The 27,861-nt window shown below is 45.2% G+C and overlaps 2 protein-coding genes across 8 annotated transcripts in view; one reads left to right on the plus strand and one right to left on the minus strand.

The window, feature by feature from the left end:
• MTOR (mechanistic target of rapamycin kinase) overlaps positions 1-27,861 on the plus strand; it is a 106,622-nt gene that overhangs the window by 17,133 nt on the left and 61,628 nt on the right. For 4 of the 6 annotated variants that reach the window (XM_048824937.2, XM_075121090.1, XM_075121089.1 and 1 more), the window contains 11 exons: positions 1,252-1,502; positions 2,300-2,341; positions 3,354-3,440; positions 4,040-4,207; positions 4,471-4,583; positions 5,010-5,172; positions 5,510-5,602; positions 6,437-6,583; positions 7,872-8,014; positions 10,725-10,887; positions 10,993-11,138. In XM_048824937.2, the coding sequence (XP_048680894.1) occupies positions 1,252-1,502; positions 2,300-2,341; positions 3,354-3,440; positions 4,040-4,207; positions 4,471-4,583; positions 5,010-5,172; positions 5,510-5,602; positions 6,437-6,583; positions 7,872-8,014; positions 10,725-10,887; positions 10,993-11,138 (1,516 nt within the window). The remainder of the gene's footprint in view (positions 1-1,251; positions 1,503-2,299; positions 2,342-3,353; positions 3,441-4,039; positions 4,208-4,470; positions 4,584-5,009; positions 5,173-5,509; positions 5,603-6,436; positions 6,584-7,871; positions 8,015-10,724; positions 10,888-10,992; positions 11,139-27,861) is intronic. The other 2 variants (XM_075121088.1, XM_075121091.1) reach the window with 1 other exon arrangement.
• Positions 17,829-26,394, minus strand: ANGPTL7 (angiopoietin like 7). 2 transcript variants are annotated; one of them, XM_048824950.2, is made up of 5 exons: positions 25,622-26,394; positions 23,104-23,207; positions 22,543-22,737; positions 21,385-21,583; positions 17,829-20,190 (listed from the first exon to the last, which is right to left on the minus strand). In XM_048824950.2, exons 1-5 carry the CDS (start codon positions 25,998-26,000, stop codon positions 20,021-20,023), a joined length of 1,047 nt encoding a protein of 348 aa, XP_048680907.1. In that variant the 5' UTR covers positions 26,001-26,394; the 3' UTR covers positions 17,829-20,020. The 2 variants fall into 2 exon arrangements, with proteins under 2 accessions (XP_048680907.1, XP_048680908.1); XM_048824951.2 differs by having other exon boundaries at positions 23,104-23,204; positions 25,622-26,392.

The raw sequence follows: 27,861 nt of genomic DNA on the forward strand, positions 1-27,861 counted from the left end.
TTAAAGAGAGAGAGGAAGAGGCAATCAATCAAATGTAGCTTATTCCCAGGAGAGGTTTGTATTGCAGAATATTATATAAATGGGATGTGAGAGCCAGTGTCTGTCATGCTCCAGCTATTTAAAAGTGATTTACAAAGTCAGACGGTCAGTCACTGCAGTGCATCCAGCCATGGAGGCAAACGTCTTAGGAGACATGTGCTAGGCTCTGGCGCACTCACACCTTTGGGCATGAGTAAGTGTGTCCCTAGGAGAGGAACGTTGGCCAAAATGGCAGAGTTGTCCCTTCATTTTTTTACAAAAGCAGAGTGGGATCATGAATTTTCCTCTTAGGTGGAACGAGCAATCAAAGGGCAAGCAGGGACGAGCAGTGGTGTAACGAGCAATCAAAGGGCAGATCGTGTTATTGTTGAGACACTAGTCTTAGCTCTTGTTGTTGTGTTGAAGAACTGCAGCTGAGAAGGATGACCAGTAGCTAAGCCAGAACCACGAGTGTTAAAGCTGTATGGTTAGTGATAGCTTTTAGTTTTCTGGGGGCAGACTCCCCTCTCCTGCACAAAGAGCATGGGAGGGGAGCAGGAAAACTCTGCTCATTTCACCTGTTTCCCCCAAGCTCTTGTGACAGAAGAAATTTTGGAGAGAGGGGACTGTTAATCTTGGAGCTGTGCCTCTACCCAACTCCATAAATCCTGGTGACCTGACAGAATCCTGGGAATTTCTTCTGCAGTGAGCCAAGTCGGTGTTGCTATACCGTTCTGTCTTCCTCAGTAGCACGTCTGCAATACCATTGCCTGGGTTCCCCTCTGACTGTTTAGCAACATTACCCCATGCATGGAAGAAGTGTCCAGTCTCTGTAGGGGCCAATACTCTGGAGATCATACCTCTCCTATTCCACCTATTCCTACCCTGAAAGCTTCTGGGCTCTTTCTATAAACAGAGTCTCAGCAAAGAAGCAAGTGCAGTGGGCAGGTTGGGGCGCAATGTCTTAAAGATGCCCCTCCCCTTCTCTTATTCTTTTGGTGCAAAAATTGAGATATCCATGCAGCCAAGTTTTTTTCTGTCCTCTAAATTTAGGAATACAACTTTCAGGGTCTCAGGGCTTTGGTTTAAGTTCCCACGGACTGGTCATCTCCTCTGAGCATGTTGTTAATGTAAATTCCTCTTTTCCCCCCCATTAGCCAGCTGTGTCTGAAGTGCAGCATTGGTGTGTATTGTGTGTACACATGTAAGTGACTCTTCCTTACCTTTTCCCAGCTGATTACAGCACCAGTGAGATGTTAGTGAACATGGGAAACCTCCCTCTGGATGAGTTCTACCCTGCTGTCTCCATGGTAGCCCTGATGAGAATCTTCCGAGACCAGTCCTTGTCCCACCATCACACTATGGTCGTCCAAGCCATCACCTTTATTTTCAAATCCCTCGGGCTGAAGTGTGTGCAGTTCCTGCCCCAGGTCATGCCAACGTTTCTCAATGTAATTCGGGTTTGTGATGGTGCCATCCGAGAGGTGAGTGCTAGGAATTTGCTCCCCCTTCCCAAAACAAGAATCCATTGTAAAGAGAATGCGACTGGCTTTGGGTGCTCCTGCACTGAGTGTTGCTGCCAAGCATGCTGCGAAAGTGAGCTACCAGCTTTGCTTTCTCTCTCCTCTGGGCATTGATCAGAACATTCTCCCTCTCCATTGAAACATCTGCTACCAAACATTCCACCACCCCCCCAAAAATGGCCAGCTCTCAGTTCTGCTTCTTTCTTAAGCCATCCTGTGCAAGTCCCACAGCTTTCAGTGGCCTCTGCAGTTTTATGCCCTGCTGCACAGTGTGTCTTTACATGTTGCATGTAGCGTCTTAAACCTCTAGCAAAGCGGTGTGCTTTCATCCTCCTGTGCAGGGAATTTGACTTGCTGCAGTCAGTTGACATTCACAGCTGAGTGGACAGTGATTCCACAGCACCTCACTTCTTTCTCATTTAACTAGCAATTTTCACTTAAATGTAAAATTGAATCAGAAGAATGGGCCTCAGCTGTATCTGACCTAAAATGGCTGGCTCCTCCTCAAGAGTGTATGTAATGGGGAACTTGCATGAGATACTGGAACTGTGTTTTACATGTGGGATGGGAGCAACAGAATTACCCCCATTCCTGCTACAGAACCACAGTCACCACTGGCAGTCCTCTACCAGACTGAATTACTGCTCAGATTGGAATGAAAAACCCTAGCGCTCTGGGGTTGCCGAGTGCCTAGACATGACTGACCTAACTTGCTTGAAAGCTCTGCAGTTTTGCACACTCTCTTTAAAAATTTTCAGGTAAAAGAAGATGGTGAAAGTGTACTGGGGAGAAGAGCTGAGGTGGGTACAAAGCACAAACAAGGCAGTTCCCTGCACTGTATGTAAACATCCTCTTGCAACTCTACAACACCTCTGGGTTATTTTTCAGTAAACATGTATGTGTTGCCCTAGCCAAAGAGGCTGGTTTTTATCCCTTGTCCACTTACCTGATTTTCATTAAACCCCATAATCTGTTCTTCTGAGCTCCACTTGTGATTTGGAGCACATTGACCTGTATTTGCTACGAACACCAATTACAATCTACGCCACAAGTTTTACGTTGTGAAACGTAATAGAAAATGATACAAATGTTATTGGTTTTTTTGTTTTGGTTTTAAATAAGCATTTGTGGACCAGGGGTGCTCACCCAAATTGTTACGTTATTTCACACCAAACTCAAAAGTAAAATCGTTACAGTGGATAGTTGCGCATGATTTTGTTTTGCTTGATCAAAGTGAATTATGAACCAGACACAGCAAATGTACCGTAGAATGGTCTAGGTCACAATACTCCCAGGATACAATTAGCCATCTTTCTAATGAACTGTTAACCTGGCAAGTACTACAATCTGTCCTGTAATATTCCACCAATATGCCTCTGTGGGGAGAGGGAGAGAATATAGAGCAAAGTATCTTAAAATGTGGGTGAGTTTGGCCAGTAGTCAGGGGCAAGAGATTGGGGCTACATTTTCAGAAGCAGCCTCCAGATCTGAATGTATGAAGCGATGTGATATTTCAGACTCTGGGTTCAGACTTGTGAGTCTGTTGTTTAAACACCTAATCAATTTGCGTGCGTAGAATCCCTTTGGTGCATGCGTATCCAAAGTTTTAAATACTCACAGCAGTGGATAAAAATACCAACTCTGGGTTGAGGCTGAGAGAGAGAATTTGGCCCCAGACTTCCAGCATTCATAGATGTGCATGTTGTTTAGTTTTTAAAGGTGCTTGCGATTAGCCTTTGAAATCAGATTTGCCCTGATTTGCGAGGGCATTTGGACAGCAGCATTGAGCACTTATCTGTCTCTTCCTTTCAGTTCCTGTTCCAGCAGCTAGGAATGTTGGTGTCTTTTGTGAGGAGCCATATTCGACCCTATATGGATGAAATTGTCACCCTTATGAGAGTGAGTACAACCCTTAGCCTGAACCCCAGTATCCTGGAAGGTGGTTAATTCTGCTTTCCTTTATTGAGCAGGTGGGGTCATTCTTGAGGGAATATCACAGTCACAATGTACCTATCCACCTAGAAAGAGAGATCGGGGAGATTAACGAACCTTTGCAGCTGTGAAAGGCAGGGAAATTATTAATGAATGGAGAAAAATATTGATTAATAAAATCTCACTTAATATTACAATAATAGTTTCTTCTTCTAATCCAGCCTCAGAGGTGTTACTCCAGTGGAGGGTACGTGCCATCCTCTTCTTTGGTAGGATTGAGCCTGGGCTTTGCCAACTACTGCTGAACAGTGTGGGATGGAAGCTGGAGCATTGTGATTGTAACCAATGATTCGCCTGTTGCCCTAAAGCTGGTGTAATAAGCAGTGTTAAATAGGTGGCTTGGGTGTTTTGTTTTTTATTAAGTTGCTTAAATCAGGGGGTTGCCTAATGGAGGAGAAATTCTCTCTGCAAGTTTCACTGTATCTAGCATTAGCCTTATGCTGTCTCCTGGTCCCGTACTGAATGCAGCTCAGCTATAGAGAACCTTTTTTATCTTTCTCCTCCAGGACTTCTGGGTCATGAACAATTCTATACAGAGCACAATTATCCTACTTATTGAGCAAATTGTGGTGGCTCTTGGGGGCGAGTTCAAGCTCTATCTGCCTCAGCTCATTCCTCACATGTTGCGGGTCTTCATGCATGACAGTAGCCCAGGACGCAACGTCTCTGTCAAGGTGAGTGATCCAGCCTGTGAGGTGACATGTTGGGTACTGCCTGTCCAGGAGCATAGTCCCATGGGCACCACGTCTGGCTACACTGAAGCAGGAGGGGTGGAATAGCCCTACTGCAGTAATAGCATGGGATAAAGTGGTTCAGTCAATGCTCAGGTGAATGCTCTGTGCCAGAGCAGCTTCTAACTGGAGATAGGGTTACTTTAAAATGTTGCTGTTTCATGACTTTATTAAGCTGGGTGGTATTGGATCATCTTTCCCTCCAGCTGTTGAATGCGATCCAGCTGTTTGGAGCTAACTTGGATGACTACCTGCATTTGTTACTACCTCCCATTGTAAAGCTGTTTGATGCCCCAGACGTCCCACTGGTGGCTCGCAAGTAAGTATCTGCCAACTCTGTCCTCTCTCCTCCACTCTGCCTCCATTCATCTGTGTTCCTCAGTAGCTGCTGTGGTCCTACATGGCACAGATTGCTGATTCGTCCCTCTACAGGCTAGGTTTTCGATAATCAGATGCACGTAGTACTTGTTACTTTATTTAGTTGACTGCCTCAGTGCTAGTGCTCTGTTTCTCAGATGCACTGATAAATCCTAGCTTTCACCTGCCATTGTCTAAGTCGTTGCCATATTCAAGCAGTCTTGCAAGTGTTGTCACCAAAAGCTCACTAAACTGCCATGTCTATTTCTATTGTTGCTGATGGCTGAGACATATGTACATAGATCAGTTGTATCTTTATAATCAGCCTTCTCCTCCTATCCTGTGCCATCAATGAAACAGTCCTCCCCTCTTTCTGCTCTGGTTTCAGAGCTGCTTTGGAGACTGTGGACCGCCTGACAGAATCCCTGGATTTCACTGATTATGCTTCACGGATTATTCACCCCATCGTGCGGACCCTAGATCTAAGCCCTGAGCTACGGCCAACTGCCATGGATACATTGTCCTCTCTGGTCTTCCAGCTAGGGAAGAAGGTAATTTCCTTTTTAAGTGTGACAGCTCCCAGAGAGGAGGGAATTTCTTTCATGGCTTTAAAATGGGAGAGTTTAACATGTAGTCAACCTCGATTTTAGAGAGACAATGCCCAGTTTTGCAGTCTTTCCAGTCAACAATTGTGTATTGCGGTGGGTTTGCCCCTTACAGTGTCTCCCCTTCCTGCCCCACCAATAGCTTTTGGTAGCATGTGTTTTTCAAATCAAGCTCTTTCAGATTCTGCTTCTAGCTGCTCAATGAATTGAAGATGAAATCAGTGGGTATATTTTAGTCTTGGTGAGACTGACTAACTGGCTTTTGACTCCTTCTCCCATATAGTACCAGATTTTTATCCCAATGGTGAACAAGGTCCTGGTGCGTCATCGAATAAATCACCAGCGGTATGATGTTCTCATCTGCAGGATTGTGAAGGTGAGCTGGCTTGTATGAATGCAGCCATGTGTTGAGCTGGCTTGTGTGTAGAGTTGGATTCAGGTGGGTTCTGTACTGAAGCTACTGCAGCAGAAGACACCGTATAGGCTTCTCGCTGTTGCATGCAGAGTAACTGTTTCCATGTTCTGTATAGCAGACATAATACAGTTGGGTATTTTGAGACTGAAACTGGAAAACTTATCTGCCGTGTAAAACTTGGGCTCCCCATAGAAAAGTCTCTGAAATGTCTAGGAGGGATCTACCATAGTAGTTGGTGTCTTTCCTTCTCTCTCATGTATCTTCTTCATCATTTCCACCCTAGGACCAAGGAAGGATTCTCCCGCCCAATCCCAGTTTACTACAGTAGGTCCCATGGTTCATAAGCCAGGAACTGCTCCATATTTCTCAACATAATTCCATTATTATGTCCTCTTCTGTCACTAGCACAATGTCTTTCTGCAGCTCTCACTGAGACAACTGGAAGACAGTGGGAAAAGAGGCTGGGTTTGTGGTGTATTATTTCACAACGATATGACTGAGTTTAGCTTCTCCACCCTCGAGTGTTGGGAGCCAAGATTTCTTGGCAGCTAGTGCTTATGGGATTGGGATGACCTGAGCTTACAGATGCCGAAGATATAATATTTTATTCTGAAAGATCATCCCCCTACCCCAAATGTAGCTTAACAGTTGGGAACTTCTTGAGTTTCCTTTCACGCAGACTGGTAGCCTTGAGCAGAAAGTGGGAGGGGAGAGATGGAGAGGGAAGGACTGTGCACATTAAAGGAGGTCTTAATAGTGGCACACCTGGCCTTCATTCTGAGCCATTGATTGCAGGGCTACACCCTTGCTGATGAAGAGGAGGATCCCCTGATTTATCAGCACCGAATGCTGAGAAGCAGCCAGGGAGAGATGCTGACCAGTGGCCCTGTGGAAACAGGGCCTATGAAGAAATTACACGTCAGCACCATCAATCTGCAGAAGGTAAGTTATGGATTTCCCACAGTAGCTTGCTGCAGAAGGTCGGGGGCTGTCGGTTCCTTGATCAAAGAGTTATGTCTGGAGCATCTGAACATTTTCAGGGCTCTCTTCCATTGCCAGCTGTCAGCCACAAGAGTAGACTTGTCTGGTGTCAGGGGGCTTCCTTTAGAAGTCTAAGCTTATAAGCAACTTTGAGGTTCTCTCTTGGTTTTAGAGGATGTCTTGCGAGCAGTTCAGATGCTGGATTGAAAGGGGCCTTGTAGTAATACTAAGGGCTCTTTCCCTGTCTCTGAAGTGTTCACAAGACTCCTTGATTCTAAGGAGTGAGCCTTGGAATGGTCTACCATTTACTTCTGGATTTAACTACTTCAGCTCCATTGTAATGTTTTTTTCTACCCTCACTGTCCTTCAGAATAGCCCATTATTAAAGGCAACTGTGTAAAGTGCTCTCTGTTCCATGTTAGAGTTAGTCTTGTTCAAATGAACTCCCTGTGGTGATTTCCAGTTCTGTGCATGGACGCGTGTCTAGGTATTTGTACATGTGAGACTATTTAGACCAAAGATAAATAGTGACTGGTTCAGAGGGAAATAGCAGGAAAGTATTGGCCAAGAATGACAATAATGACTTTGATATGTAGCCCTTTGCTTAAAGCAGTAAGTGCAATGAAGGAACTGGGTTTTACTTACGACAAGTTCCTGGCTACCGCTCCACTAATCGTCGTGTTTATCCTTGGCACCTCTTCCCAACAGGAGGCATTGGAGCACTTTGGCCAGCCTCTGGGTGTTTGCACTGGGTGTTCTCCAGCTGCTCTTAGGAGGGCAATAGCACAATTATGATTGGTCACGTGAGCAGTGTTTGATCATGAGGCTAGATTCAAAAGGGTGTATTTGTGGCACTCCCTCTCCTCAGCAGGATGAGGGGCTAAGCTGACCCTGCTGTTCTAATTCTAGACACACGCTAGTAGGTATTTCAGAGCTGATGCTTCACATTGACATGTGACATTGGGTGTGTTTTGCAAAGGAGAGAGAATGGCTGCAGGTCTTGCTTGTTAAACATTTATCATGAGCGATGGGAACATGCTTTGGGTGGGTTGCTTAGAAGTGAGGCTGGATTGTTGCAAATGGCCCTGTGGAAGGAGAATCCCAGCAGGGAATGGAAGAACAGATCGTACCAGATGAGATGTAGAGCTATGGAGTAGAAACCTCTCTTGCTGAAGCCTCTTATCCTCTACTTCGGGCTCACGTCCTGGCACCGCACTCAGCAGCTGAGCTGTCTTGCTTTGTGTTTCAGGCCTGGGGAGCAGCAAGAAGAGTCTCCAAAGATGACTGGTTGGAATGGCTGCGGCGATTGAGCTTGGAGTTACTGAAAGATTCCTCTTCGCCATCCCTGCGCTCTTGCTGGGCCTTGGCTCAGGCCTATAACCCTATGGCCAGGTACAGTCATTCTGTATTTCCTGCCTCTCCTTAATATGCTTGCAGCAGCAGGCACAAGCCAAATAAATGGTGAGGGAATGGAAACTCACATAAAAGCGGCTGAATTTTACATAGAATTGCCTATTGCTGGGGGAAGGGGAATAAAATGGTTGGCATTCCTGACTGGCAGCTCCTCAAGGGGCGATCTTGAGTGGGAGGAGAATTTTCAATATGATTCTGCCTGCTGCTCTTTCCAGAATAATAGAAGGAAAATAAAAGTGAAGCTGGAAAAACAGGAAAGTAGAAAATAGTTTGTAGAGCCCAACATCTCAGGTAAGGTGGAATAAACTGCTGTGATTTAATAGCATTGTAACCAGTAGGTCTAGGGCGACTTGGTTTTCGTGAGCAGCCGCCCGTTCGTCTCTTCCCTGTGGCACATAATTGTCACTTCACTGGGCGGGAACCTGATACTGTTGTCACAAGAGTGCCACTCGTTTCTAGTTTTGCTTTTGTGATAGAAGTGAATCGTAGCACGCATGTAATGGAAAGGCTGATAGCATGGCAAAAGTTTGGGGCTTGCTGTGTGGGCAAATGTTGTGCAAGTGTCCTTTACAGCTCTGCAAATGCATCTCAGGTCTGTCCTTTTGTATTTCCCTGCTATTCTAGCCCCACTCCCAGAGTGCCCCCATCTTCCCCCCCACCCCATGTGCACACAGAGCTCTGCCCGTGCACTTAATCCTCCCTGCAGCAACCCCTGCTATGCCCCAGTTCCATTCTGTAGTGAGCACAGCCTATGGGATAACTTCGTGATGTCAATACATGTCCAGTAAAAATACTAAGGGACATTCTCCCTGCCTCACTAGTTCAGGCTGGAGCCCAGATACAGTATTCAGAGCAGAAAGGATAGACACACCCCTGCTATTCCAGTCCACTATAATCATATTGCTTTAAAAGATTTTATTTTTTAAATTTAATCTTGTTGGGTATTTTGTGCTGAAGAAATAAACACAAGAATTTCTCATTCCTGTGCATACCAGCATGAATTGCAGGACTCTGCACAGAAGGAAAATAAAGTGTTTCAAAGCCAGTGCTTAAGCCATTAAGATCTCTTGTGGTTCTGAGGTCTAAGCATAGTGTTTGGAATAACAAGACTCCTTGCAACCACATGTTTTAATCCTGGCTGCATTTATTCAGCCCTTTGTCCCACTCAGGTAGGTAAAGTAAATTCTCTGCAACTTGTGTGTGAGCCTCTTGAGTTAGATCTTCAAGGCAGAGGTTCTGTGTCAAACATCCTGTCATGCTTTTTCAAAGATCAGGAATCCCTCCGCTTGGCCAAAAACCTCCCACCCCTCACTGTTGTGCAGCAGGCTGCGTAGTAGCTGGCTGCCAGGTTACTGTCCTCCACCCCCAGTGATAACTGCAATGACTTTTCTACATGTGGTTCGTAAAGCAGGTTGGAAACCTTTGTGCTGAAAGGCACTGTGTAAATGTAAGGTAATATTTAATATAGATAATACCAGGAATTTCAAGATAAACTTATTTATATTTATTTTATATCCTATTTTCTCTGCATTAAAAATGAATAAAGCAGCTAATTGTGGGAAGGGTACTAAGACAGTGAAAGCACGAGCCTCCCCAGTTATGCATTTTAGTCTTTTATTTAAGGTTTAATATGTTCTTGTAGTGTGTCCCCACATAACCGCACTTAGAATCAACTACAGAAAGAAGGCTGAGGTTGCATTTGTCAGTGCTTTAATCATCTGTTCTCTTGTGAGTCTGGTTTCTGATTTCTAGTACCTCAGCAAGATTCTTCTAGCTGTTAAGCTTCATAATGATCCAAGAAATACTTTGGTTCTCTACAGAACCTCTGAAATAGTTTCAGCAGCAGGCAGAATGCTGAGGCAGCAAGTGATAAGCCTCATATTGGAGAGCCAGTTTTATGTGGAACTCTATCCTAGGATGGTGCAAAGGGTTGGTAAAACCTCTTGTTGGGCCATGGCCTGAGGCTCAATCTGCTGGACTAGAAAGGACTCCATCCTCATTTTCACTCCTCATCTAAAGACAAAAGTAAAATTACTTAAAATATTCTGGTCCACTCATAATAATAATTGTCTCCAAATATATCTCCAGAGCACATATGAGCATCCTAACTCCCTCCTGTGAAGGGAGACTGAGGAAGAGGTGACTTGTCCAAGGCCACAGAAAGAAACTGCCAGAGCTGGGATTTGAACTGAAGAGCTGTGTTCTAAGTGTTAGACTGAAATCCTGTTCCCAAATGACCTTATATTTGTACAGTATCTCTCACCCACATGGTTCTGAAGGTGCATTACAGACAGATCGCTCAGCCTATATACAGTACGGAAATCACTGAGTGTAGTACTGAAATGTCATTACATCTGGGGTGGAACAGAGTAGATATTTAGTGCCTGGCAGTACTACACAATGACTTAGGAAAGGCAGTGAAGAATTCCGTATCTATCAAACTTCAAAGGGAATCGAAAGAGGCATAGTGCAGTTATCTGTGTTTGGAATTTGGCAGGGTTAAAATCTCTTATTTAAAAAAAGCCAGGGCATCTTCAGTGACCACAAGTGGCCAGGACCTCAGTTTTGTCGTCATGTTGGCTTCCGCATAGCAGAACACAGGAGCTCAGCCCACAGCAGGAGAACAGAAGTTGGTTTTACAGTTAATGGTTAATTCCTACCTCTAATCCTGTTTTCCCTCCATCCTCAGAGATCTCTTCAATGCTGCCTTCGTTTCCTGCTGGTCTGAGCTGAATGAAGACCAACAGGATGAGCTGATCCGAAGCATTGAGTTGGCCCTCACTTCTCAGGATATTGCAGAGGTGACTCAGACCCTGCTGAACCTGGCAGAATTCATGGAGCACAGTGACAAGGTAAAAGAGAACCCCTTGTTGTGGGGCGGGGGTGGTTATCCTTACATGCTGTCCTCCTCTCCTGCACACCCACTTGATTTCTGATTCTGACCTGTTCCTCTCCAGGGTCCGTTGCCATTAAGAGATGATAATGGAATTGTCCTGTTGGGGGAACGAGCTGCCAAATGCCGTGCCTATGCTAAGGCCCTGCACTACAAAGAGCTGGAGTTTCAGAAGGGCCCTACCCCAGCTATTCTGGAGTCTCTTATCAGGTAGCGTGACTCTCATCAGTTCTGGTTGTGCCTGACTTCCATCAAATTTCTCCTGCCCGCTGTTGTCATTTACAGTAGACCCACTCCGCTCTCAGGCAGCAAAAAAAAGCCCTTTGGTGATCCAGAGTGTCAGCCGTGGGGTCTGATGTGTAGATTCACAGATTGTTTGCTTTCAAGGGGGCATTTGTAGCTTGCAGACTGTGCACACTCACACCTGTCAAGTTCATTTCTCTTTCTGTGCAGTAAAAATTCTGGTGTGAGCCAGCATCCTGGAGTTGCTTATTTCCCTCTCTCAATGAGCTGTAATCTGCTGAAGTTTTGCAGGACACAGTTACAGAAGCAGATCAGTCAGAGTCCTTTGATGTTCCCTGGTTAGGTCGAGTCCCCAGGGAGTGGCTGAATCTTAGATGAAAAGTGTTTCTGCACCTTAAAGGAAACACAGTCAGTGAACCTGAAGCTCAGCAGCTGAGCAGAAAGCTTTTGGGAAATGAACTTGGCCTTTATTTGTATCTATTGTTGTAGCTGAGTATTTCAAATTGTGCTAAATTGGTGTTTATCAGTGAGATGGCAGGAATTACTGGGTTTAAGGAAAAGGCAGGAATTATGATGTGTCTCCCCCACTCCACCTCCCCCACAACAAGGGATTTTCAACCCTTCTGATTCTGAAGGGTTTTGATCATGAAATCAAGTGCTGTTGTGCAAGTTTGCAGCCAGTCAAAGTGAAATATGCCACAGAAAAGTCTGAATTCCCACCAGTTCATCCAGGCATCACAATGGATGGTACCTTTTGTGGTCTTACTATTGTTACTTAAGTGCCAACATTAACAATTTCATTTGTGATTGTCCTACTGGAATAACCAAGCACTGCATTTTGCAGTGTGGCTGGAGTAATGTTGCTGCACCTTTGGTTTTACAGGATCATGCCCTGCAAGCCTAGCTTGTGGAGTCCATGTGTGACATCCTGTTGTTTTGTGATGATGTAAGGGTCACTCTGGGGGAACATGCCACGGCAGCGTCATCACGGTGGAAGCATCAAAATGCCGTGATGCAAAAGTTTCTCTCTAGACTAGATGTACCTGCTTTACCCAAACCTCCCATTCACTTGAAAGAAAGGCTCCACATAAATAATGTTGCTGTGTTTGCAAACAGTTAATAGAATATTCTTTATACGGGGACATGATACCTTTGCTCGTGTTTTTGAAAAGACAGATTAGGAGGAAAGTAAATGGCCATATCCATTAATGAACTGCATGGACTCCAGTAGTGTTGTGTTTGGGATGAGCACATTTTCTGTATAACTTGGCCTGGTTGTAGCCGCAAAAGACAATTCAGTATAACAAGGTAATAAATATCTTTGTAATTGACCCTCCTTGCATCTTAAAATACCATCTGCTGTTGAAATGCCTGAGGTCAAGTACAATATAAATTCCACAGATCTTGCCAAAGTTTTCTACAGACTTGCTGGTTTTGTTCATATCTCACCCAAAGCTGCTATTGTAACAGAACATGTAATACCCATACCCTGCTGAATTTTTCTTCTGCACTCTTAAGCTTGAATAATTAGAGGTACTGTTTAAACTGTTCGTTGGTGAGGAATTTTCCAGAGCACATGTTCGTTAGTGGAGGGCGGGGGGGGGGAAATCTGCCACGGCTGCATTACTTTAAAAAAACATGATTTATGACCCTTGTTCTGCTGTTTTAGAGGCAGCCAATGAAAAGGGAATTTATCAGTCACCTTTACTCTGCTGTAGTACTTGACCTTCCTGTGGTATTTTGTGTCCTACATTTAGGAAATGCTGCGGTAAAGTTAACCGAATGCGAGGCCAACACAGATGGCCTATTAAAGAGATGCGTACTCTCATGGTGAGCAGAGGACTGGGAACCAGGAGCTTTTGTTTATAGCTGACTTGGGTTGGATTTGAACTGGGGAATTAGATTATATTGAGCAAAAATATTACTAAGGCTTTTGACTCTTTGGCTGCAAAGGGCAGTTTCAGGCTGCAGCCCCAGGGGGTGTGCTCAGCTGTGCAGGGCTGCATTTCTGTTCACTGCCTGGAAAGGTTCAGAGCTGGGCTTGGCTCAGCTTTTCAAAATTCTGCTTGTCCAGCACAAATAACTTCTGTTTTTTGGATGGGCAAATAAAATATCATATCACATGGGTGGCAGAAAAGATTTTGTGTCTAGGCTAGTAAAATTTCATGAGAGCTCTGGCTAAACTATGTTAGCTTGGCAGGGCCAGGCTACCTTTGAAGTGTTGTCTTGAGAATGCACAGCTCTAGGAAGCACCTCCCTGATTTTTCTCATTTCATATCCGCCCAGACAGCAATAATTTCTAGGTAATATTGTCAAATGCTTTTATTCCCCAAGGTCCTATTAGTGTCTCATGATTGACTTATTTTTCAGTAGATTTTAGCCATTATGCCTAGGATCGGTTGTCTAATTTATAACTACCTGGCTTGCTTTATGTGCTGGAATTGGGGTGGGGTGCAATCTTTTGGCCCTCTCTGTTCTGGTTCCAGCTTTGTACTGGCTGCAGTTCGGTCGTTGCCAGCTGGCAACAAATTGTCAGCTTGAAAACTGTCAGAAATGAAACGTCTAAAATGCTAGTGACAAAACCAGAGAGGCTGCAGCTTTTATTGCTGTAGCAGGAAGGCCCGGCAATGGGCAGCCTTGACTGTCTGTGATTTCCATTCTCATAGCATGGGCACATCTCTCTCCATTAGGACTCTACAGGCTGACTCCGGAGGACTGGTACAGAGAGGCCAGATGAAGTGTTGTTCACTCTCAGGGCACACCCTCCAGAGCTGTCTGAAAGTCCTGACATGGTTAAACATGGCTTTTTTTTTTTTAAGATTGAAACTGAAGTTGCAGGGCCCTAGATAAATACAGAGGGGAGATGTCTGGAATTCCCCAAATAAGCACCACTTCTTCCCCCGTGTACCACCATGCCTGCTGTAGCACGTGTCCTGGCTCTATAACCAAAGAGGCTGGATCAGGGATCGACCTATCTTGCTTGAAATCGAAACTCCTTGAAATCACAGCTTCAGATCCTGGATGGGTTAGCTTGGTCCATCTACCTTGTGAGGGGGATAAGTTAATGTGGGTTGGGAAGAGGGAGAGTCTCTTAAACAGGATCTTGCAAGCAGACCTCTTGTCTGCACTGCAGGAATATTAAAAGTCCATGGCACTGGTTGTAAGAGGTATAACTTGGAGGCCAAAATCTGTCTGTTCTCACCTCCCAGAAAATTGCTGTGCCATGTGCTGTCCACTGGTTGGTGCCACCTTCCACAGATGGCTGTGTTTCTGCAGCGCTGTTTGACTCTAGCTTGTGAAGTACTTTGGGAGCATTCAGGCTCAAAGGCACTGTAACTGTAGGGGGTTATAAAACACCTAGGGATTTATTTCAGGTTTCAGAGTAGCAGCCGTGTTCGTCTGTATTCACAAAAAGAAAAGGAGGACTTGTGGCACCGTAGAGACTAACCAATTTATTTGAGCATTTATGGCTCTTGAGCAGGGTTTGGTGAGGTGCCAATGGCAGGCCCTTTGTGATGAGGATGGAAGAAATAGCTGTACTATAGTGGTGAATATCTGGAGATGTCTCTATCAGGCTCTGGTAGAGGTGTAAGGGAAAAGAGGGACAGGTGAAAAGCTGGTGCAAATTCTTTCAAATGCAAATTGGTCGATGCCATTGCAACACCCGGTTTGCAGGCATTGTGGCCATCTTGCTCTGCAGTGGTGATCATGGCACATCCAAGAGGAGGTCACCTAAAAACTCCAGCTTCTTTTTGCCTTTCAGAACCATTCCTGAAGCAGCAAAGAGTTCCCCTTGCATGTCCACTCAGTTTATCCCTCTCCACTCTTAGAGATGTTAGCGTGATCGGTGTCTTCTCCTGCATTCAGACCCCACTCCTTGTTTGTTTGTTAATGTGACTTTGCTTGGCCTTCTAATATGTCTGTTCTACATGTTCATTATATTTGAACCCTCTGTCCAGTGCCTTGAGTGATGCTTTGGGAGTGGGAGGGTGAAGACTTCCTAAATATTTCAGGAGTCAAGGCTCTTTTGGTGAAGAAATAACCAGAGTTGGACAAGGCTTGGAGGTGCAGCTTTGGGGTGAACATCCTGGCTCTTGCCCTCCAGGTGGAAAATGCTCTTGTGGCAGATCATAGAATCATAGAATATAAGGGTTGGAAGGGACCCCAGAAGGTCATCTAGTCCAACCCCCTGCTCGAAGCAGGACCAATTCCCAGTTAAATCATCCCAGCCAGGGCTTTGTCAAGCCTGACCTTAAAAACCTCTAAGGAAGGAGATTCTACCACCTCCCTAGGTAACGCATTCCAGTGTTTCACCACCCTCTTAGTGAAAAAGTTTTTCCTAATATCCAATCTAAACCTCCCCCACTGCAGCTTGAGACCATTACTCCTCGTTCTGTCATCTGATACCATTGAGAACAATCTAGAGCCATCCTCTTTGGAACCCCCTTTCAGGTAGTTGAAAGCAGCTATCAAATCCCCCCTCATTCTTCTCTTCTGCCGGCTAAACAATCCCAGCTCCCTCAGCCTCTCCTCATAACTCATGTGTTCCAGACCCCTAATCATTTTTGTTGCCCTTCGCTGGACTCTCTCCAATTTATCCACATCCTTCTTGAAGTGTGGGGCCCAAAACTGGACACAGTACTCCAGATGAGGCCTCACCAATGTCGAATAGAGGGGAACGATCACGTCCCTCGATCTGCTCGCTATGCCCCTACTTATACATCCCAAAATGCCATTGGCCTTCTTGGCAACAAGGGCACACTGCTGACTCATATCCAGCTTCTCGTCCACTGTCACCCCTAGGTCCTTTTCCGCAGAACTGCTGCCTAGCCATTCGGTCCCTAGTCTGTAGCTGTGCATTGGGTTCTTCCATCCTAAGTGCAGGACCCTGCACTTATCCTTATTGAACCTCATCAGATTTCTTTTGGCCCAATCCTCCAATTTGTCTAGGTCCTTCTGTATCCTATCCCTCCCCTCCAGCGTATCTACCACTCCTCCCAGTTTAGTATCATCCGCAAATTTGCTGAGAGTGCAATCCACACCATCCTCCAGATCATTTATGAAGATATTGAACAAAACCGGCCCCAGGACCGACCCTTGGGGCACTCCACTTGATACCGGCTGCCAACTAGACATGGAGCCATTGATAACTACCCGTTGAGCCCGACAATCTAGCCAGCTTTCTACCCACCTTGTAGTGCATTCATCCAGCCCATACTTCCTTAACTTGCTGACAAGAATACTGTGGGAGACCGTGTCAAAAGCTTTGCTAAAGTCAAGAAACAAGATTTGCTAAAGTCAAGATTGGGGTGGGCAGAGCGATGCAGCAACTCTCCGGGCTCGAGCTGCAAACTGAAGGTTTTGTTGCCTTGCTGCAAAATGGAAGGCAAAGTAGAATAAGAGCATAATGCAAAACCATTTGCACCAGCCTTCTGTTCCCAATTGTGAAGTAGTGGGACAGCGAGCCTTCCAGCCTCCCTACCTGCTGTGTACACCTGGCCGTGTGTTCTACTGTAAGTTACTTCCCAGAGAATGGCCAGGATTTGAGTCACAACTTAGCAGCACGTCCTTCTCTCTATTAGCTTCCATATTTTTCCTTCCTAGCTTGTGTAGAGCTTGATTCAGCTGTTGAGAGTTTCAGATTACTGAACTTGTCAAGTATACTGCTCCGAGCCAGCCAAACAATCATTTCAATGTGAGATGTGGACATTCCTGTGAAAGGATCTTTCCCTGGGGATACATAACTCTTTGTTAATCAGTGAATGCTAGTTCCTTCCCTGCCTGCCTCACTGAAATCGATAACTAATTTTATTCACTTGGTTCCTATTCTTTGTGCTGAGGCTGCGTCCTAACAACTAGAGTCTTGGGTTTAAAGGCTCCGGCACTCGTGAAGAGCAGTATCTGCCTTTGCAACCGTGTTCAGATCATTGTCGGAAACAAGGAGCTGAGCTCTTTTATTCCCTGGGGAGAATCAGAGACAAGGACACAAGCATGAGCAGGTTTCTTACTGAACTCTGTTAAATCTGCCTTCAAGAGATCACTCAAGGGTGGGGAGATGAGGGAAATGGATTGTTGTAGAGCTTTCAGTGGGACAGAAGGGTACAAGTCTGCAATATGCTATTAAACAATTATTCATTTAAAGGAACTTACTGTTTTCCTATATGGGCAAGCAATATATAGCACATTGTGAATGCTACTGTCATCACAAGGATAAAGGATAGCAAGGAATCTGTAGCTTTGAGTTGTGTATGTTAGAATTCCACATTGGCTTGGACTAGGAGGAATGTTTCCCATTGAATTGGTATATACCCCCCCCCCCTCTCTTCAATCAATGTATGAAGTTCTCTGTGGCGTGAGGAAGGGCACAGCCTCTTGAACAAGTTGTTTTGGTCTTTATACGGTGGAATTTTAAGCTCTCTGAAGATGCTTGCTTTTAGATTTATGCTTTCACCTTTGTTTACCTTACAGATATTTGCTTCTGTGCATCATGCTGGGCTATTTTTGCCCTCTCTGCAATCTGCTTTCATCCCTTCGCCTCTCTTGCATCCCCTAGGATGTTTCAGAACTTCAGTTCCCCTTTCCTGACCTTAATCCCTCTGTCTGTAAGAGTGTTTGTATCAAACAGCAAGTTAAAGAGCAAGACTTGAAGAAAACAGGTTTAAAAATGAGAGTCTATTACAGATATGGAAAATTTGGTATAAAAAAAATCCATTACACAGACTGCATATTTGTATACAATGCTGTTCCAATGTGCAGTATGAATAGTCAACATATATAAGGCATTTCCCAGGAAACCTTTATCTCCTGTTCCGCATAAAACAGAAAATTTTAAATTAGGCTCAAGCTCTGTTTTTTTAAAGTGAATAAAAATAGATATATTAACTATAACCATCTTTTTCTACATATTCAAGCAATGGTGTGGCTGCCCTTTTTTAACCATCTTTTTCAAGACACTCTTAGGTAAGCAAATGGAATGTGCTGATTTTCAATGTGGAACTTTTAGGCAGTGCTTACAAAAAAATAACCCTACAAAAACACACCTGGAAATTCCCGGGTATGGCATCCCACCAGCAAGTGAGGGGTTTTGTACATTTCTAATTTCCCTTGGCACTTGAGGATTCTCTGGCTTCCCTTAGAGCTCTGCTCCCAGATGCATTCCTTTGAACTTTCATAGAATCATAGAATATCAGGGTTGGAAGGGACCTCAGGAGGTCATCTAGCCTAACCCCCTGCTGAAAGCAGGACCAATCCCCAATTTTTGCCCCAGTTCCCTAAATGGCCCCCTCAAGGATTGAACTCACAACCCTGGGTTTAGCAGGCCAATGCTCAAACCACTGAGCTATCCTTCCCCCGCACTGTAATTCAATACCGTAATGAAAGGAATAATGTGCTCCTTCTCTCCCACCCCACCCCTGACATGTGGGCAGCGCTGTAAACTTTACTAGGTGCCTCTTCTGGTGTATTTTGCCTTTCTCTAAAGCATCGAATACTGGTCAAAGCTAGTGGCAATACTGTGTTCTTCATGGACTAGCGGTCTGATCCAAGGTGAATAATCCTATGCTTGTAAACCATAAAGCAGAGTGTTAAATATTTCCCACATCTGGCTTCTCTTTAAGGAAAAACAGAAAGTTAAAAGCATCTGGAGGTGCAGGATCAAGCATCATAAAATAGAGATTCGATGGAGTAAAGCTTTTAAATATAACTTGAGTCCCAGTGACAACACAAACCACTCGAGATTGCTTCTCTTAGTGCATAATATTCTCCAGGATCCTTTGCTGTGTTAGAGCCACACATAATCTCTATTATTTGATCCCTTGTTTATTAGCACTTCCATTAACATGCGTTTTTCCAATTAAACATTAAAAGACCCTTCCCCTCCCCCCTCCCTTGTGTTTTGGACTACAGTGTCAATGTTAAAAAGCTTCTGGCTATGTTTGCTCCCTGTTCGCTCCTGGTCTAGCTGATAGTATGATGAGGTGGCACAAAATGGCCCTTCTGTGTTCCAAGAGGAACACTAGTAAAGTTGAAAATCAGTTCATTGCAACTCAGAGAGTTGCATCCCAGTCCCTCATGTGCTTTCTAGCTTTCTAGATCTCCTACCTCCACATAGCCTAGAGCAGATGGGACTTGAGGTCTTTCCCAGAAAGCACTCTTCCTGGGAGTATAGTCTTGCATGGGTGTTTTCCTGTGACTAGTGGCCAGAAGGTGGTGATGAGACTTCAGGAAAGAGCCGGTGCAACATGCAATTGCCTAAAGCTTCAACCTAGCTTTTCCTGTATGGGGAGAATGGGGCAATTAACATGCACTGGAGGAACATCTCATTGTGGCTATTTCTACGTTGTTTGAAGGGTCTGAAATAAAAGCCCCTTCCCTCTGTTTCTTGGGTCTTAATAGAAACTATCTTCCTTGGCAAGATTTGTATTCACCCTCAATGAATCTAAACGCTACAGAGATGGCAAAAAGGAGGGTAAAAGCTGCATTTGTCCTAAACTCTAACTGGTCAATCAATAAGGCACTGTAAGTCCCGGTACTAGTGTAACCACAGCATATCCTTCCTGAAGATGCTGCTACTGCAGGATGTGCCTATTCTAACATAGCGTGAATCCTGCTGAGGAGAGAGTGCCTCAAGAGAACAGAACTGGGCTGAGCCATGGTAATGTTGGTGCCTTTCCTCTCCCCCATGTCTGCCTCAGAACTAATGTGTGATGCATAGTCAGAGTATATAGCCCTTGCATTCGCACACTTTCTAGATGAAGTAAACCATTTCAGTGGCTGGTTTTGAGATTCCAGGCTGTTTCCCCTCAGGGCAGCAGCGTCACCGTAGCTTTACAATTGAGTGTTGGTTCCCCCTAGGGTTTGAAATCCTCTGGCCGGATCTTCATCTCGACTCTTTTCAGGGAGTAGGTTGAGCCGTGCCAGCCATACCAGGTGATTCCATCCGTGTTTTTGGTATTTTCCCCTTTGCGGTAGTAAACCCCATTCAGGTTGGAGTCTGTGCAGCAGTTGTACCAGTATCCACCTTGCAGGAAACAAACAGAGAAAGCCTTTGTCCACCATTTAGTTCATGCTGGTATTCTGTGTTCATGATGTGAACAATTGTCCCTCTGCAGGGAAGGAGTGGGAGAGGGGCCAGGTGCGGAATTCATTCTGGGAGCCTGTGCCCTTGGCAGCTCTCATTACATTGGGAAAGGAGCTAAATTCAAGACACACTGACTGGTGAGCCCTTCTTTGAAGAATTCAGACATGCAGTGAACAGGGCAAATCACCAAGGTGATGTAGCCAAATAAGCCCAGTGTCTCTTTGTTAAAATTCTTATCTGAGGCACTTGATGCACCTTTGAAAGTTTCCTCTCCATTTCTTCCCTCTCTCCCTTTTTGAAAACAAAAGGTCAGCAGAGGACACTGTTCAGTGTTCTTAGCTGGTTGGCTCTGGTATGCATCTGAATGCAATTTGTCTGAGGGTTTACTTTGCAACTGAGGCAACAGTAAAGTATAACAGCTGAATTCAGAAACGTTTCCCTTAGGGGCTATAAATTGCTTCACCATACAGCCTACAGAGGTGAAGCTCATCCCTCTACATATTGGGGCTGTATTAAGACATTTAAAATAAAAGAGTGAGTTGCAGTGAGTTCAAAAGCACTCGGTTACCTTGGTGATGAGCACAATATAAAAAGCTGAATAGAATATTCCATCTAGAGACTCTCATTACAACATGAATGGAGTAGAGCTCAAGGCGCATGAACCTCCAGATAAAAATAATTCTACAAGTCACTGCAGCCCATATTTTAGATATAATCTTACATTTATTTAGTACCTTCCATCTGTAACTGAATATAAAAAATACACAGGGATAATTTCACCCACCTCTGGGATAGCCAAGCAGATAATTGATGCACAGTACACGTAACTGTGTAGGTAGATCAAGTATTGGCCAAAAACACCAGGGCAAACCCTGATTCCTGTGGAAAGTGCAATGGGACCACTAATGTCTATAACACACATTGTGGCTCTGAGTAGATCCCATTTCAATTCTCCAATTGGCCAGGTAACTGACATATGCATATTCCAGAAACAGTCATCAGTTCACTGATCTGCCATCAGAATGTTAACAACTTAAAACAATTGATTAGTCTCACTCTGTAACCATGACGCCATCCATATGTTGCATAGCGTGGTTCATTCAAACACTTGTAGAGGAGGAATCTGCGCCTTACCTTTACGGAACTTGGCACAGTGATCCACGCACTTGTCGTTGTCCTTGTCCTTGGTGCTGAAGGCTGTGTTGTTGTGGTACCTTAGGGAGTCGTGCCCTGTGTTGCCGGTGTAGTTCCCCAGGAAAAGGCGGTAGCTATTCAACTCATTGCTCAGGGTGAAGTGGTTATATTGTGCGTAGCGGATGTTGCCTTCCCAGTCCTGCCACAGGGGATTAGAGGGGTGAAGAGGAAACAGATTGTTTTTAAAAAAAGGGTGCTAGGCAGACTTTGGCAGCTGTGTTTACCTGGGATGCATGCCTCTTCTCCGGACAGGAATGTTAGCTGAGTTTTCAACGATAATTTCTCTTTTAAAATGGAGACTACAGACTAGACTGCAGGAACTCGACTAAGGCAAACTGGAATAAACAAATTTTCACTTAGCATAGCAGGCTGGTGAATTACCAAGGCATCATGTTTGCTAGGTGGTCTGCATTGACATTAAGTTCTATATGCAGAAATCTGATACGCTTCCCTTCTATCCAACAGCCTTATCTTAAATGTGGGCTAACTCAAGTTGGTTTTTCCTCCCTCAGGGAGTGGAGTTTAGATTCTATGGAAGCCCCACAAACCACCGTTTTGTCAATTTACCCCATGCCCATCTCCCAAGGCCCTATACTTACAGCTGCCATTCTTCCAGCCATGACCTGGCCTGATTACTAACTCACCAGCCATTAATAGACAGGAGAAGTTGCTGTTGGTTAATGCAAAGCACTCCTTCCGCCCCATGTGCCGTCTCAGGAGCACTCCTGCCCAAAGGAGTGAGCTTGAGTCCCTCCAATCTGTAGTTGGACATCCCTATAAAATGGTCAGCAGCATAATCCCTGTGCCCTGGGCTATGACCCTTGTTCACCTCAGTGATGGGCAAAATTCATCTGAGAATCCTTTAGAGTCTGTGGCTCACCCAAGATCCAATCTGTAGCCCCATGAAGGTTCTATTACACCAATAGTAAACACTGGGGAATATGCTTCTGTTGTGTCGGGTCTCTCTCGCATTAGTCTCTCTAATCTAAATATGCGAATCCTATAGCCCTCCATTGCTGTTAGGAGATTGCACTTTCTATCAAAGAACCACTGTGCACTAGAAGCTTTTACTGCTGGAAGTGAGAACCTGTGAATTACCTCCAGCTCTACTCGCAGCATGGTCGGGCGTCTGGAGAGCCGATAGATATTTTCATTCCCTAGCCAGAAATCTCCCCGGATGTTGCCAAATCCTTCCTTGTATTGTTTCCAATCTCTGTTGAAAGAGATCAGGCCAACTTTGCGCCTCTGGATGATGGTCCAGCCACCACCGTCTGTCTCCATGTCGCAGTGCACCTGGAGCAAGAGAGGATGCAGTGCTAACCAGTCACAAGGGTTACAGGGTCCCACTTCCAATTTCACTGTATACAAGATCACGAAGCGGGGCAGGACACTCTCTGCACCAAACCCCATCTGTCAAGGGAGTTTGTTGGCCTGTTCAAAGAGGCCCGAAAAACTGATTTGCTCTGAACCTTTCTCTCTAATATACCCTCTCCATCCCTACAATATAAGATCCTGTAGGGACTTTAAATGTAATATGCCATCTCCCTCCCTCCAACACTATAAAAACTGGACTTCAGTATAAGTGTTTTCAGAATGTACAGTATTGAAGAAGCTCTGTTAGAACCAAAGGCGTGCACTTTGTATGCATGGCATCCTCACCTCTAGGTCGGGGCTCCCCAAGAATTCATCAGGTGGCAGCTTGTAAACCCCGGAGATTCTGTAATTCTTCTTGTAAAGAGATGAGCAGTCATAGACAGCATCTGCTTGAATCAAACACAGGAAGTAAGATGCTGAACAGGAGAAGGACCACCTACTGCGGATGTGTGTCCTCAAAGGCTTTAACGCAGTTCTTGAGATAAACGTTCAAAGGGGCCATTTTGTTGCATCTCCAGTGAATTGCGAAAGAGTGGAGAAGAATCTGCCTGGGGTGTGATGTGTGCATGGAACAGCTCAGCTCACCTATCGATGAGCTGTATGGCCTCAGTATTGGTGCTGGTCAGGTTTGCATGTGAGACAGAGAGGTGGCAGCGTTGGGACGTGAGGTGCTTTCTGTGGGATTGCTAAGCCTTTTGTCTTCAGCCCCCAAACAGAAAATACTCCTCATAGGAACTCGAAAGCCCATGAAATGAGACTGCACTTGTTAAAAATGAGAGAGATGGTCAGGCTGGTGTTGGATGGGTGGTTATGAGGCCTTGAAGCAAATTGCAAAGCCCCATGTATAGGGCTAGGTACGGTATTAATTCTAGCACACCGGAAAGAATGCTGAATGTAATTTAGTCATCTCTGTCTTGGTTATAAAATATACAAGGAAGTGGCTTTGTGCTTGGCTCTGGGGGGCAGCGGTCACACTTTACAGCTTGCAGTCTTGCCTTTTTCTTCTCCCAACCATCAGGCAGTGGGGGTACTTTGAAAGCAGCACTTCTGAGAGGGAGGAAGTGTCAGGCGCTCAATAGCGACCCCTCTGGCCTGCTCCGAAGTGAATCGGGGGGGCTCCTTGTGCCTGAAGCCCTTGTGTGGTGGCCACAGCCTCGGGGCCCAGATGATGGTAGGGTGAGGGAGACTAAAATGGGGAGCTCTGAAAAGCTCTATTATGGATCTGGGGAGGAAAGAGCTAAGCGTAAAGGACAGAGATGCTGTGCTGTACAGGAAACTAATGGCTTGTATGTGTAACTAGCAGAATCAAAACAGTATCCATTGCCTGTTACCTTCATAGTCTCCTAACCTCTTACTGTAGTACACAAAGCTCCAGCCTTCACAGCCATTTCTATTTTCCATTAAAATTACCAGTGTGTGAATAAAAGTTCCATGCTGGGGAATGAGCGTGTACATTCGTTGCCCCTTCATACACAGGTCCCTATCTGACAGAATGGCCAGGCCAGCTGCCTGCTCTGACCATGTGATGGGGCAGATTAGCTAAGTTTGTGAATAAAACACATTGCACAATAGTTTCTGTATCACGGTTTGCGATGGGGGCGGAGGGGTGGCATTTAGCTCAATTGAATCTCAGTCTTGCCAGCCCCCCTTCCTCTCTGGATAGGAGCTGATTGAGGGCAGGTGGTGTACACAGCTGCTTTTATGGGAGGGGAGAGAAGCTAGCCGGGGTAAGGATTTTTATCCCTCCTGACAGTTTTTTCAGTATATTGCAGGGTGAATGACTTTCACCTGGTGACATGAATTCCCTGCATCTGGCTGCTCAAGTCCCTACTTGGCTGGCTTTCTCTGTGTGCTGCTTTATTTTACAGAATCACATTGCGGCGTTACTATACCCCTGATGAGACTCATTACGGTAAAACCTTTCCGTTTATTTAAGACAATATAAATAGTGAGCAGTGTTTCCAAACGAACGACGTTAAACCTTTTCCTTAAGCAGAACTTAGTAAACACTGATGGTTTAAGATTTTTTTTTTTTTTCCCGTTGCAAAACAGACCCAGAATGAAAGTGTTTAGCACATACGATCACCCCAGGCAATAGCCGTCTTTATAGGGAAGTTTAGCCTTGTTGGAATGGTCTCCCTTTGGAGTAGACTTTCCTCAGGATATCCAAAGCAAATGTGCTGTGAAACTTTCCTGCGTCGCTATACCAGGGAAGGAGGGAAAATTTTAAGCCATTGAAATGTGTTATATCGGGGATTTTGCATAATCTACAACCTTGGATTTCTGAGAATTATTATTCAAAAGATGTCTTTTTTTTTTTTATTTGCTTCCGGCTCAGACAGGCATAAAGATGGTATTGCATCTGCAGGGGTGGTTAAAAGTGTCTCCAGTTGTTTAACTAACCCCTAATCCCCTACCAGTGTTCTGGATGACATGGGCATATTATTGCCAGAGGCTTTCCCACACAAACTGACTGCCTGCCTGTTCAGATTGGGACTGGCGGGAGAGATGTATTAAATGAGTCCATCCCGCTGCAATTGCAGGATCTGTTCTGCTCCCCCAACCCTTGACAGAGAGCAGATCTGATATCAAACTGATAACTGGATCTGTGGATTTCTGGCCAAATAAACCTGGCATCTTTTTGCGCTGCTGTGTCTGCAGAAGCGCACTGGGTAGATTGGCAGTCAGTAGGCACAGTCGCCAGCTGTGTTAATGGGACATGCTAACATAGGTTAAAAGTTGGTGGTTAGTTGAAGCTCTGCATTAAGAGGCGCATCTGGGAGCTTAGAGGCTCCATCCTTACCAGCTGAGGTTTGTGTGACCATCTGGGCTGCCTGCAGCTGCATGATGTCTATCTGGCTGTTAATTTCGGAGTACTTGCTCTCGGCATCAATAAGCCGGGTCTCCATCTGCTTGGTGCTCCCTTCCAGCTTCATTACCTGCATAACCACATTCACCCAGTCGTCTTCCTGCTTCTTGCTCAGCGCCCCCAGCATGGTGCTCAGATTGGCTATCTGCAGCTTGAGCTCTTTCATCTCATTGCAGCAGCCCATCATTTTGAGCTGGGTGTTCCCGTTGGTCGTTTTCCTCTTGGGAGGCTTCTGCAGCCACGCTGGGTAGATGGCCAAGGACAAGGTGATAACACAGAGCCATGCCAGTTGCATAGTGACTTTCACTGGCATTTTCCCTCTCTGCAGTGAGAATTCTGGAGTTCTCTGTCTGAGTCCACTGCAGAGGCTGTGAGCGCAGCAGGGACACAGAAAGTGCTGCAGCACGCTGGTGCCCTAACTCTGTTTCTCTCCCCGTCTCTCTCAGTGAAGGTGGAGTCTAAAGGGGACTTCTGCAGCCCTTTCCTGTAGGAGTCTCTGCACTCTGGAAGTCTCTATCTCTCAGCATCTTAAATATCTTTTCTCCTGTGTACCTCCACCCCCCTGCAGCCGTACACAGCATTCTAGCCCCTCCCAGCTAATCTGTTCATATCAAGTGCCTACCGGCTGAAATCAACACAGACTTAGGCCAAAAAAGAGGTTGGGGGGAGACTTCCCTCCACTCACCTCTGCCCTGTGGGGTGAGAGGGCTAGGAATTCATGGGAGTTTCCATTTGGGTTTTAGCCCTTTCGGTGACTAAGTCTGGCATGTCAGAGAACATAACAGCCTTGGAGGTCCAGGACATGAGAGGGCTTTCTAGCAGGTATGATTTTGTAGCAGTTTGAACAAGGTGACTCTCGTGGGGAATGCTCCTAGTTTGACAGTCATATTTAAAGTATTCCACATGAGCTGTATCTCTTGGGTGCGTTTCCATTTTGGTTTGGTGCAGAGACCATTTTAGCCATTTTATCCCGTAAACAGCTAATCCTCCTCTCTCCAGAGGATCTGTCATTCCTGGATTATGTGTCTTGTAGGATTTGGAACTGTTCACTTTAGAGAGGAGATGACTAAGAGGGTGTATAGAATGATAACTGTATAGAGCAGGAAAATCATGTGCCTCTTTTTACCCTTTCTCATAATACAAGAACATGGGACATTCTGAGACATTGAAAAGCAGCAAATATAACAATGACAAAAGGAATTCCTTTTTTACCCAACATATGATTAACCCAGTGAGCTGATATTGAGGCCAGAATTCGATCAGGTTTTTGAAAAAGAATTAGACATTTATGTGGAGAAGTAGAGCATCCAAAGTTTTATATATAATATAGGATTAAAAATAATCGTATTAAACCCTCATAGTTCAGGATGTAAACCACGCATTAGCTGTTGGGATTAGGGAGAAACTTTCCCTACGACAGATTATTCCATAATTGTCGTCAACAAGGATTGTTACTCCTTCCTCTGAAGCATCTGTCCTGGCTGCTGTCGGAGGCAGGATAACGGAATAGATGGAGCACGCGGTTGATTCAGTCTGGCTGCTCCAATGGATGCCTGTTGTTTTTTAAAAATATCAATCAATCATAGAATCATAGAATATCAGGGTTGGAAGGGACCTCAGGAGGTCATCTAGTCCAACCCCCTGCTCAAAAGCAGGACCCATCCCCAATTAAATCATCCCAGCCAGGGCTTTGTCAAGCCTGACCTTAAAAACTTCTAAGGAAGGAGATTCCACCACCTCCCTAGGCAACGCATTCCAGTGTTTCACCACCCTCCTAGTGAAAAAGTTTTTCCTAATATCCAACCTAAACCTCCCCCACTGTAACTTGAGACCATTACTCCTTGTCCTGTCCTCTTCCACCACTGAGAATAGTCTAGAACCATCCTCTCTGGAACCACCTCTCAGGTAGTTGAAAGCAGCTATCAAATCCCCCCTCATTCTTCTCTTCCGCAGACTAAACAATCCCAGTTCCCTCAGCCTCTCCTCATAAGTCATGTGTTCCAGACCCCTAATCATTTTTGTTGCCCTTTGCTGGACTCTCTCCAATTTATCCACATCCTTCTTGTAGTGTGGGGCCCAAAACTGGACACAGTACTCCAGATGAGGCCTCACCAATGTCGAATAGAGGGGGACGATCACATCCCTCAGTCTGCTCGCTATGCCCCTACTTATAC

The sequence above is a fragment of the Caretta caretta genome, chromosome 18 (assembly GCF_965140235.1).
Source record: "Caretta caretta isolate rCarCar2 chromosome 18, rCarCar1.hap1, whole genome shotgun sequence".
Taxonomy (NCBI): domain Eukaryota; kingdom Metazoa; phylum Chordata; order Testudines; family Cheloniidae; genus Caretta; species Caretta caretta.

Excerpts from the sequence above, each read along its gene's own strand:
- ANGPTL7 (XM_048824950.2), bottom strand. The coding sequence starts at position 26,000 with ATGCCAGTGAAAGTCACTATGCAACTGGCATGGCTCTGTGTTATCACC. Across the intron at positions 21,584-22,542 it reads TGCTGCGAGTAGAGCTGGAG|GACTGGGAAGGCAACATCCG; the intron begins GTAATTCACAGG and ends CCCCTGTGGCAG. Across the intron at positions 20,191-21,384 it reads CTGTGCCAAGTTCCGTAAAG|GTGGATACTGGTACAACTGC; the intron begins GTAAGGCGCAGA and ends GTTTCCTGCAAG.